The following is a 12581-nucleotide window of genomic DNA, read 5'->3' as shown; positions in this document are numbered from 1 at the left end:
TAGCCAGCACCGCAGTCCGGACACCTGCTTCGGTGCCCCGCATTAGTGCAGCCAGAACGACAGGGAGGCGTCGCAGCAGCCCAACTCCCCACCCCTTCTTTCCCTTCCTTACTCCCCACCCCCCAACACCCCGCCCCGGGCGCCGGTGACTCCGCCTCTCCGTGCCGGGCGGCTCTCCGGCTGGAGCTGGAAAGGGAGCGCTTCCCCGGACTCAGCTCGGTTCCGAGGCTCCGAAGCCGACGCCGCCAGCTCAAGCCCGGGGGCGGGAGCTGGACTGCCCACGGAGCCTGCGCTGGGGAGCCGCTGAGCCGGGAACGTCTCATGGGACGCGCCCGGGGTCTCTCTTCGTGCCCTGCTCTCCCGTCCCTGTCCTAGGCGCCCGGGCTCTACAGCCCGCCCCGCCCGCAGCCCGCGGCCTGTCTGGAGAGGAGGGTGAGGCCCGGGGCCCCGTGGACGCCGGCCACAAGGCGGCAGGGGCCTACCTTGAGACCCCCGCGCCCGAGGGCGGTGGGTGAGGAGCCGCGGCAGCCGGCCAGGCGTCGGGGCGCAGAGAGGAGCGCCCCAGCTCCGGCGCCCGAAGGGCCGCGGGACCCGTGTGCGGCCTGAGCGCCGAGGAGGAGGCGGAGGCGCCCCGCCGTCCGGGCTCTGGAGGAGGCGGCGAGGGGCTCCGCGGCGGCCCCCGATCCCTGGTCACCATCCTCACGTTTCTGCTCCCGCGGGGGGGATGTCGCGGCCCGGGCCCCGAGCGCCGCCCCGGCCCCGGGGCTGAGCTCCGGACCATGTCCTCCCGCAGCCCCCGGCCCCCGCCCCGCCGCTGCCGCCGCCGCCTGCCGCGCCCCTCCTGCTGCTGCTGCTGCTGCCGCCGCTCGCACCTCAACGAGGACACGGGCCGCTTCGTGCTGCTGGCGGCGCTCATCGGCCTCTACCTGGTGGCTGGCGCCACAGTCTTCTCGGCGCTCGAGAGCCCGGGCGAGGCGGAGGCGCGGGCGCGCTGGGGCGCCACGCTGCGCAACTTCAGCGCGGCGCACGGAGTGGCTGAGCCGGAGCTGCGCGCCTTCCTCCGGCACTACGAGGCCGCGCTGGCAGCCGGCGTCCGAGCCGACGCGCTGCGCCCGCGCTGGGACTTCCCCGGCGCCTTCTACTTCGTGGGCACCGTGGTGTCGACCATAGGTGAGCGGCGCGCCCAGCGGGCGACTTTCCTCTCCGCGTCTTTCACCTGCCGCCCTTTCCACTGCTCGGGGCTCGAGCCGCGTCCCTCGGCTCCCTCTTCCCTTCTGAGGCCCCGCTGCCTACTTTCATTTCGCCCTCTCCTCCCCACTCGTCCCCCTCCTCCTGCTCGGTCTCCCTCTTTACTGGCTTTCGGCGCGGGAGGTGGCCTGAGAGGCCCATCTCTGGCGCGCACCCAGCGGTGACTGCCTGGCAAAGAGGCCAAATGGGGAGAACCCTCACCCGGGCGCTGGGCAGACGGGGGGCCGCCCGCGCTCCAGCACTTGCCAACTGCGTGACCTAACCGCTTGTGCCTCAGTTTTGGCTTCTAAAAAAGGACTTGGGAGAACATGTATCAGGGGCCTGCTGCTTCCTTCTTATTTCTCACGCCCCCTAGTCCTCGGTTTCCTCATCCATGTGATTTGGAAAACCCTTCCTCTCTCCACTCACAGCGTTGTTACCTCCCTTCTCTTCTCCTTTCTTCTTTTACACGCGTTTTCCCTCAGAGTCCTCCAGCCCTTTTACCCTGGGGAAGGCGACCATTTCCCCAGACGAATCCCTAGATCTCCTTCGCTTTTTTTTTTTTTACGGTCTACACCACCCCATTAGACTTGGAGAATAGGACTGCAGCCTCTCTGGTTCTGGTTTTCTCCTCTTACTTCCCCCCTCCCCTCTTCCAGCTTCCCCTCCAATTTCTTGACCTCTCTTCTTTGTTACCTTGCTATCTTTTCCAACCAATAGTGACACCAAGGGGGTAGCTTGGGTGCAGGGGGTAGTTTCTCTATACTTTCCATCATCCCGTCCTCTTATTTTTGGTAAAATAGTTCATGATTTTGCAACTGTACAAAAAATGCTGTGTAACTATTCCTCGAAGCCCCCCTATTTCTTTCGCCCCTCCTCTGAGCCTCTCTTGTAGAGATTGTGGAGCCATCACTGCTCCCCACTCCACCCTGTCCCTCTCTTTATTCTCCTCTCACCCACTTTCCCCATCCCCCCCCTTTCCCTGGGCCCTGGGTGTCACGTGAAACAGACCTCTTCCCGTTACTGTATAGAGTGCAGAATAAATACAAGATTTTCACTTTGGCAAGACTTTGTGTCTCATCTCCTCCTGCTTCCAGTCCCAGGGTGGAAGAAGGCCGTTGGCTGGTCATGCCTGTAGTCACCCCAAAGCACTATCCCCCGGTGGTAGTTTTGGAGGAGGGAACGGGATTCATTGGGCTGAGAGGTGAGGGATTGCACCGGCCCGCCTTCTGGGCTGGATTGGTATGCCAGCTCAGAGACGGGGGAATGGACTAACTGACCAGTGTAAGCCATTGTAGGTGGCTGCTGGCAGGCAGAGAGAAAGACTGCATCTATGTGCAGGATATGAGCAGCTAGAGATGGCTCTCTGAGTGTATATGTATAGTCTACGAAAGGGCTTCCTTTCAATGAATTTTCATGTGTCATGTTTGATCTGATGACTTTAAATAGAAAAGGCAAATGTGGCCCAAGTCCAAAGTACACACAAACTGGATAAAAATACCATTTAAAAGCTATATCATGTTGTTATGGTGATTGAAGATATAAAATGACCCCCTTAAAAAAAAATCCCCTTTTAAGAGCTGCATCAAGTTGCTATAGCAACTAGAGGGTTTTTTTTTTTCTTTTTTTTTTTTAAGTGCTTTAAAAGTACTAAAGATGCTTAGTCCTGGAAGATGACATCATGTGTTCATAGCTCATTATTGATTTATGCTCTTCCTCTTGTAAACACACCCTTTTGCTTTCACCTAGAGGCAACCTGTGCACAGGTTGGGCAGCCACAGCCTTTCTTTCCCAGCGGTGTGCTCTGACCTTGGCTTCCTAATGGAGCCCACAGGTTAAGGGAAAGGTGGGAGCAGTGTCCCCTTCCCCTACAGGCCATGAGTCTATCCAAATGGGGCCTCATTCCAGTGACCTGTGGTCTCTGTGCCTTTCTGATGAGCTCCCATCAATGCCTTCATTCACCGCCCAGCCATGGCTTCTACAGCTTCTGTCAGTTCTTTGCACAAAATCAAGTCAGCGTGTTGGTAAATTGTTCCAAGCCCAAGCCCTTAATCTACGAGCAGGATCGGCTGTTCTTTAGTCAAGCAGAAAGAAACTATGTTCTCTTTCTTGATTTGTGTTTTGGGATGTAGGCAAGCATTGTAGGAGGCTATGCTGAAGCTGGTGGCTATGTTACAAATGACCCAGCACATTGTTTCCAAAATCTGCTGCAGGGAGATATTTATCTCTGAGAAGAGCTGCACTCAGGACCAGAACCAGCCAGTGGACAGCTCGGCATTGAACTAGCCCCTTTGCAGAGGTGCCAAGAGAGCCACACAAGTAGCAGGGTCTCTGTCAGTTATCCACCTGCTGACGTGGTCTGGGGCAGTGGTTCAAATTGGTCACTTCTGTCACATAAGTTCTGCTGAATCCTGAAGTAGCATGATTTTTATTTCAGGCTTCTCTTGCAAAATGTACTTGGATGAGATTTAAGTGAAGACCTACATACATCAGTTTAACTTCTGTTTATGTAGTTCCTTTCCCTTAAATGCCCTGAGTCTTCAGAGACAATTATTATTACTGGTGCTTTTATGGATTCTGCAGCTCAGGGAGCCAAAGCTGAATCCAAAATGGGCAGTCAGTATTCTCTATCTGCCACCTCATCCAGCGAAGAGGAAAATTACCATGCACTCGGTTTTATTTGAATATCACAGTGTGTATGGTCCGTGCAGCAGTGTGGACATTTTCTTGTATTGTATAGACCCAACTAAATGATTCATCTAGACTTTAGTGTAGAAAACCCTTTCTTCATTCATCCCATAAATATGATATATTGTGTGTATCAGGCCCCAAGTGCTAATATGTTGAAAGGTTAAAGCTTATTCTACAAGACAAAGGTTGAAGCATATTCCAACATGGGCAGTTGGACTGCAGTGTTCATGGGTGCCACATCTTGGCTAGCCTCACTAATGATGATTGGAACAAGGAGGTGTCCTTTGCTCCAATCCCGTGTGGCTCAGAGTGTTAAGGGACGTGTCTCCGGTCACAGTTAATTATGTATTCAGCTGGGTCCAGAATCCAAGTTATGCAGTGTTTATTCTACCAGTTTCATTGATATAATTGGTGGGCACATTCCTGTTTGAGGCTGAAGTATTTAATAACGAGTGTGTGTGTGTGTGTGTGTGTGTGTATCTGTGTGTGTGTCTGACAGACACTACAGCAGGGCTGAGCAAAAGGACTGGTCTGTTGGTCAGGCCAACAGTTGATTAAGTCCAGAGAAAACTTGAAGGATCAGACACATCTTAGAGGTCAGATAGACTAGAAGCATCTGGTAAGTCTTAGACAGCTGGGAAGGCAAGAGCCAGTACCAAGAAGGTTAGAGACAGAAATGCTAGCAAGTGGGAGACATTCGGGTAAATTCTGGTCCAAGGACAGCAGCCACTTTCTCTCTGCCTTCTTTTGCACGTGTGTGTGTGTGTGTGTAGGGGAGGGGAAGAAGGGGCAGGAATGGGCCTTCAGCTAGAGGGAGACACAGAAGAAAAACTCAGGTGTGGTTGTGTGTACTCATGTTAGATGAAACACCGTGATGAGGTAGAATACTTGTCCTGACATTTGGCTTGAACAAGGCCCATATCCGGAGCTAGTACGCTGCGCAACTTCAGCGCGGCGCACGGAGTGGCTGAGCCGGAGCTGCGCGCCTTCCTCCGGCACTACGAGGCCGCGCTGGCAGCCGGCGTCCGAGCCGACGCGCTGCGCCCGCGCTGGGACTTCCCCGGCGCCTTCTACTTCGTGGGCACCGTGGTGTCGACCATAGGTGAGCGGCGCGCCCAGCGGGCGACTTTCCTCTCCGCGTCTTTCACCTGCCGCCCTTTCCACTGCTCGGGGCTCGAGCCGCGTCCCTCGGCTCCCTCTTCCCTTCTGAGGCCCCGCTGCCTACTTTCATTTCGCCCTCTCCTCCCCACTCGTCCCCCTCCTCCTGCTCGGTCTCCCTCTTTACTGGCTTTCGGCGCGGGAGGTGGCCTGAGAGGCCCATCTCTGGCGCGCACCCAGCGGTGACTGCCTGGCAAAGAGGCCAAATGGGGAGAACCCTCACCCGGGCGCTGGGCAGACGGGGGGCCGCCCGCGCTCCAGCACTTGCCAACTGCGTGACCTAACCGCTTGTGCCTCAGTTTTGGCTTCTAAAAAAGGACTTGGGAGAACATGTATCAGGGGCCTGCTGCTTCCTTCTTATTTCTCACGCCCCCTAGTCCTCGGTTTCCTCATCCATGTGATTTGGAAAACCCTTCCTCTCTCCACTCACAGCGTTGTTACCTCCCTTCTCTTCTCCTTTCTTCTTTTACACGCGTTTTCCCTCAGAGTCCTCCAGCCCTTTTACCCTGGGGAAGGCGACCATTTCCCCAGACGAATCCCTAGATCTCCTTCGCTTTTTTTTTTTTTACGGTCTACACCACCCCATTAGACTTGGAGAATAGGACTGCAGCCTCTCTGGTTCTGGTTTTCTCCTCTTACTTCCCCCCTCCCCTCTTCCAGCTTCCCCTCCAATTTCTTGACCTCTCTTCTTTGTTACCTTGCTATCTTTTCCAACCAATAGTGACACCAAGGGGGTAGCTTGGGTGCAGGGGGTAGTTTCTCTATACTTTCCATCATCCCGTCCTCTTATTTTTGGTAAAATAGTTCATGATTTTGCAACTGTACAAAAAATGCTGTGTAACTATTCCTCGAAGCCCCCCTATTTCTTTCGCCCCTCCTCTGAGCCTCTCTTGTAGAGATTGTGGAGCCATCACTGCTCCCCACTCCACCCTGTCCCTCTCTTTATTCTCCTCTCACCCACTTTCCCCATCCCCCCCCTTTCCCTGGGCCCTGGGTGTCACGTGAAACAGACCTCTTCCCGTTACTGTATAGAGTGCAGAATAAATACAAGATTTTCACTTTGGCAAGACTTTGTGTCTCATCTCCTCCTGCTTCCAGTCCCAGGGTGGAAGAAGGCCGTTGGCTGGTCATGCCTGTAGTCACCCCAAAGCACTATCCCCCGGTGGTAGTTTTGGAGGAGGGAACGGGATTCATTGGGCTGAGAGGTGAGGGATTGCACCGGCCCGCCTTCTGGGCTGGATTGGTATGCCAGCTCAGAGACGGGGGAATGGACTAACTGACCAGTGTAAGCCATTGTAGGTGGCTGCTGGCAGGCAGAGAGAAAGACTGCATCTATGTGCAGGATATGAGCAGCTAGAGATGGCTCTCTGAGTGTATATGTATAGTCTACGAAAGGGCTTCCTTTCAATGAATTTTCATGTGTCATGTTTGATCTGATGACTTTAAATAGAAAAGGCAAATGTGGCCCAAGTCCAAAGTACACACAAACTGGATAAAAATACCATTTAAAAGCTATATCATGTTGTTATGGTGATTGAAGATATAAAATGACCCCCTTAAAAAAAAATCCCCTTTTAAGAGCTGCATCAAGTTGCTATAGCAACTAGAGGGTTTTTTTTTTTCTTTTTTTTTTTTAAGTGCTTTAAAAGTACTAAAGATGCTTAGTCCTGGAAGATGACATCATGTGTTCATAGCTCATTATTGATTTATGCTCTTCCTCTTGTAAACACACCCTTTTGCTTTCACCTAGAGGCAACCTGTGCACAGGTTGGGCAGCCACAGCCTTTCTTTCCCAGCGGTGTGCTCTGACCTTGGCTTCCTAATGGAGCCCACAGGTTAAGGGAAAGGTGGGAGCAGTGTCCCCTTCCCCTACAGGCCATGAGTCTATCCAAATGGGGCCTCATTCCAGTGACCTGTGGTCTCTGTGCCTTTCTGATGAGCTCCCATCAATGCCTTCATTCACCGCCCAGCCATGGCTTCTACAGCTTCTGTCAGTTCTTTGCACAAAATCAAGTCAGCGTGTTGGTAAATTGTTCCAAGCCCAAGCCCTTAATCTACGAGCAGGATCGGCTGTTCTTTAGTCAAGCAGAAAGAAACTATGTTCTCTTTCTTGATTTGTGTTTGGCTGTTCTTTAGTCAAGCAGAAAGAAACTATGTTCTCTTTCTTGATTTGTGTTTTGGGATGTAGGCAAGCATTGTAGGAGGCTATGCTGAAGCTGGTGGCTATGTTACAAATGACCCAGCACATTGTTTCCAAAATCTGCTGCAGGGAGATATTTATCTCTGAGAAGAGCTGCACTCAGGACCAGAACCAGCCAGTGGACAGCTCGGCATTGAACTAGCCCCTTTGCAGAGGTGCCAAGAGAGCCACACAAGTAGCAGGGTCTCTGTCAGTTATCCACCTGCTGACGTGGTCTGGGGCAGTGGTTCAAATTGGTCACTTCTGTCACATAAGTTCTGCTGAATCCTGAAGTAGCATGATTTTTATTTCAGGCTTCTCTTGCAAAATGTACTTGGATGAGATTTAAGTGAAGACCTACATACATCAGTTTAACTTCTGTTTATGTAGTTCCTTTCCCTTAAATGCCCTGAGTCTTCAGAGACAATTATTATTACTGGTGCTTTTATGGATTCTGCAGCTCAGGGAGCCAAAGCTGAATCCAAAATGGGCAGTCAGTATTCTCTATCTGCCACCTCATCCAGCGAAGAGGAAAATTACCATGCACTCGGTTTTATTTGAATATCACAGTGTGTATGGTCCGTGCAGCAGTGTGGACATTTTCTTGTATTGTATAGACCCAACTAAATGATTCATCTAGACTTTAGTGTAGAAAACCCTTTCTTCATTCATCCCATAAATATGATATATTGTGTGTATCAGGCCCCAAGTGCTAATATGTTGAAAGGTTAAAGCTTATTCTACAAGACAAAGGTTGAAGCATATTCCAACATGGGCAGTTGGACTGCAGTGTTCATGGGTGCCACATCTTGGCTAGCCTCACTAATGATGATTGGAACAAGGAGGTGTCCTTTGCTCCAATCCCGTGTGGCTCAGAGTGTTAAGGGACGTGTCTCCGGTCACAGTTAATTATGTATTCAGCTGGGTCCAGAATCCAAGTTATGCAGTGTTTATTCTACCAGTTTCATTGATATAATTGGTGGGCACATTCCTGTTTGAGGCTGAAGTATTTAATAACGAGTGTGTGTGTGTGTGTGTGTGTGTGTATCTGTGTGTGTGTCTGACAGACACTACAGCAGGGCTGAGCAAAAGGACTGGTCTGTTGGTCAGGCCAACAGTTGATTAAGTCCAGAGAAAACTTGAAGGATCAGACACATCTTAGAGGTCAGATAGACTAGAAGCATCTGGTAAGTCTTAGACAGCTGGGAAGGCAAGAGCCAGTACCAAGAAGGTTAGAGACAGAAATGCTAGCAAGTGGGAGACATTCGGGTAAATTCTGGTCCAAGGACAGCAGCCACTTTCTCTCTGCCTTCTTTTGCACGTGTGTGTGTGTGTGTGTAGGGGAGGGGAAGAAGGGGCAGGAATGGGCCTTCAGCTAGAGGGAGACACAGAAGAAAAACTCAGGTGTGGTTGTGTGTACTCATGTTAGATGAAACACCGTGATGAGGTAGAATACTTGTCCTGACATTTGGCTTGAACAAGGCCCATATCCGGAGCTAGGTAATCTGCAACTGTCCATACACCATAGACCCAGTGGGAAGATCTGCCAGTGGCTGTTCAGTGGTAGTTGAGGCTGAATAGAAAGTCGGTCTGAATAGCTTAAACAAAATGAAAATCCACTTTGTGGTCTAAATTATTCATATCGATGGCTTACACTGAACTGAAATCCTGGGCAATTATTATTTCTGCCATTTCTGCTATATGACATATTCCCAGGGGATCGAAATCCAGTTTGTTTTCATGTAAATACATCCATTTATTCATCCCTCCACTTAACAAAATCCAAGACAAGCAGAACTCATAACCATGCATGTGTCGCCTTTGGCATGTCATCTGCATCTCCCGTGATTACGTGAACTCCTAAAGAGAAAGACACTGGCTGGTGTTCTTTTAGTGCTAAATAGTATTCTTGGAGTCAGGCCCTAGCTCAAAGATATTCAAGCAATCCAAAGAGTATTAATCCATCATTTCACATCCTAAAGGATGTTTTATTGGTTTACTTTGAAAAGATTAAAAGGAAACTCTCCACTGGGGTTTTAATTATGCAACTGCTGTCAGATTTACACATAGAGAAGAACATATTTAAAAGTCTCTCTCAAATGGCAGCTTGATATAAACAGAAATATTTTTGCTTCCTTTTATTAGGTTTTCTGGCAGCATATTTTAGCTATAAAGCTAAAACCATGCCGCTGTAGCCGGGATGGTGTAGGTATAAGAGATGTCACTTTTGTCACTGCATAATTTAGCTTGCTACTTTCAGAATTAGGCATACTTAATTATTCAACTGCAAGATTAGTAACAAGTCCTAACTTTTTACTTCTTTTTTAACATGGAGTTTTTAAAATGTTTTTGCTTCAAAGGAAACTAAGACATTATGAGTCCGAAATGTCACTACCACATTTACATTCGGTTTTCTTCTGACATGTATGTAATCCAGCTGGAGGCGGCTCTGATGCCGGGAATGAAATACATTACCCAGAAGGAGAGGAGTACCTTTCCTCGCTTATTTCTCTCATCAGCTATGTTTTATTGGAAGATGATGCTATGACAACTCTGAAGGACATTTAGGGGAAAAAATCCATCATTAGATTTGAAGCTGTAGATGGAGAGCAAGGAAATACATTCTAATTCACTGCTCCGTCCTCAGCACCCAGCACTGAACCCAGCACATTGTAAATAGTCAATAATTATAATAACTCGTAATACTCTCCCTAACATAACTGTTTTCATTTTTGCAAGTTCCCCTGCAGTTCTTTGTCACCTTTTGTAGGAAGAAGAAAGGGGACTACTTGACAAGTGCTGAGCTGCCTTTGGTAACATTTTTTTATCAGTGTTGTTTCCATGTTTCTACATACTAATTTTAATGGGTGCGTAATATTCTATGTAACTGATGTTCTGTAATTTACTACCCCTATTGCTGTGTAGCTGGGTGTGGTTCCCAATTTGGGCGCCGTTGTAATGCCACAGTGATCATCTTTATGAAGATGGCCTTTTCTTTACACAGTATCTCCTTCAGTTGAATTCCCAGCAGTGAAATTGACAGTCAGGGCACACTACCATCTTCATGGTTCTTGGGGCCAGTCCCTCTGGAGTGAAGGACTGTCTCATCTCTCCTGAGCTGAGCCTACAACCTCTACAAAGCCTAGACGAGACTGGACAGTTACCCAGCAAATTGCCCCATGGAAACAGGCCACAGATTCACTTGGTTTACTCCAGGATTGCACTCACTCCCAGGGGCTGAGCTGACCCCTGAACAAGTCAGTGACTAAAGCATCTTCAGCCTCCCTTGCTTTAATGAGAGCCACTTCCTCTGGGAAATTCTGGGTGGGTGGAGAAGGGCAGGAAGGAGAACAGGAGCAGCTGCCCGGCCATCAAAGACAGAGACGGGGTACCTGGACCTTCTTCCTTCCTGTCCCCTGCATTGCCGGGATGTCTGCCACCACTCCTGGGCCAAGCCAGTTGAGGGAGAGGGTTCTTCCCTTTGGTCCTGACTGTGCCCAAGGACCCCAGCCTGGACTAGCCCAGAATTGTGCCACATGGAGCAGACACCTACCTCTAGAGTATTCCAGCTGGAAAGCACCATAGAAATCCTCCAGAACTTTCCCCAGGCATTTATACCATTTTGTCAACAAAAGCCAACAAGCAGCCTATTACAGAAAACAGGGGAGCTGGAGCCCCACCCATCAGGCCTCCCCTTAGATGCCATGTACTCCCTGAAAGCTTCTCTGAGGAGCCCTGGTGCTCCTCCAAGACCAACCTGAAGAGGGTTAAGTTAGCCTTGTTCCTCATTTTACATAGGTTCAGAGAAGGAGAGAGGTTGTTCAAGGTTGCACAGCAAGTCAGAGGGGCATTTGCTGAGAGCTGGTGCTGACCCAGGACCTGCCTATGTGGACTCTGAGGTCCTTGAGCTCTCATGCCGCTTTGGAAACGTTTCCTGAATACTGCTGAAGATCTCTCTGTCTGTCTGTCTGTCTGTCTGTCTGTCTCTCTCACACTCACACACACACACACACACACACACACACACACACACACACACTGCAACTGATGGGACAAGTACAGAACCAGATCCCGCCATGGCTTTTCTGAGCAGATACCAGTCTTCCCAGAAGGGGTGAAAGTTAAACAGTACATCAAAGACAAAGGGGAAGAGCTTGGAGGGAGGCGGGTAGCGCATCTGAGGAGCAGCAAAGTAAGTCGAGTGCCTGGAGGGTCCTCCAGGGAGAAGCTCCTGCTGCATCTGAAGGCTGTGGGGGAGCCTCAGGTCTGTGTTCGAAGGTGGAGCTCAGGGCTCCCACCCCCGTCAGCTACAGTGGGGCTCTCCGTGCCCTTGCGTGGTGGCCTCAGATTCAGAGGAGGTGAGACGGAGCAAAAAGCCACTGTGTCCCTGTGCACAGCCCCAGCCCAGGGTCTTCCCTAGTCTCCTAGCCCTCCCCTTGCTTCTGCCCAGCTCCACTGACCTTCCCAGGATCCAGGGCTTGGCCAGGGGCTGCCAGCCAGCCAACCAGAATGTGGGGCTGAGGTGGGCGCGCTGGGCAGTCTCAGGCTCTGATCTCACCTGGGGTCAGTGGCAGGGTTTCTACGAGGTGAAGTTTGGGGAGGCATAGGGTCTTGAGGCTCTGAGGACAAAGGACTTTCCATGGGACTGAGACGGTACAGGAGAGGTGCTGGTAGAGAGTGAGAGAGAACCGAAGCCCCCTGGCTCACCCCAAACCAGCTCTTGGCAGCTGCCACCACGGCTGTCAGGCTCTGGCCCCAGGAAGTTCTGTCCTAAACCAGGCCATTCCCTAGCCAACCGCCAGCTCTAATTCTTGGGGGACCGTAGCAGCCAGTGGCTCTGGTGAGGATGCTCTGGACCATCTGTGAGTGTCACCTCCTCCCTGGGCTTGGGCAAGCCCAGCTCAGGACTAAGCTCCCAAGCTCACTAGCAGGATGGGTGTGCAGGGCCCTGTGAAGGATTAAGCTCTGGGGGACCCACTCTGTCACTTCCCCCAGATCCCAGGTGACTCCAGGATGGAGCTTCCGGTATCTTGCAATTTGAAGTTTTACAGTGTCTGGATACAATGTCATTACTCTCACAGTAACAGATATTGCCGACCAGGAAGGCAGGGTAGCACAGAGCAGTGCCTCTCAATCAGTAAAGGGCACGCAAGTCACCAGGCTCTCGTCAAAGCGCGAGAGCACTTTCTGTTCAGTAGGTCTGGGTGGGACCTCGGACTGCGTTCCTCATTAGCTCCCAGTGACGCCCGTATTCTCGGTTCCCAGACTGCACTGGGCACAGCATGGGAAGAGAGAAGCAGCAGTGAGTCAGGAACGGGCAGCTTGG

At 51.1% G+C, this 12581-nt stretch overlaps 1 protein-coding gene across 1 annotated transcript in view; it reads left to right on the top strand.

Annotated features, from left to right (window-relative positions):
• Window positions 1-210: 210 nt before the first annotated feature.
• KCNK12 (potassium two pore domain channel subfamily K member 12) overlaps window positions 211-12581 on the top strand; it is a 58466-nt gene continuing 46095 nt past the window's right edge. The window contains exon 1 of the mRNA XM_024753462.1: window positions 211-1170. Within this exon, the coding sequence (XP_024609230.1) occupies window positions 780-1170 (391 nt within the window). The 5' untranslated portion in view covers window positions 211-779. The remainder of the gene's footprint in view (window positions 1171-12581) is intronic.

This window comes from Neophocaena asiaeorientalis, unplaced genomic scaffold, assembly GCF_003031525.2.
Source record: "Neophocaena asiaeorientalis asiaeorientalis breed wild unplaced genomic scaffold, Neophocaena_asiaeorientalis_V1.1 scaffold171, whole genome shotgun sequence".
NCBI lineage: Eukaryota > Metazoa > Chordata > Mammalia > Artiodactyla > Phocoenidae > Neophocaena > Neophocaena asiaeorientalis.
The sequence above is the reverse complement of the archived record's forward strand: the minus strand, read 5'-3'. Positions and strand labels throughout refer to the sequence as shown.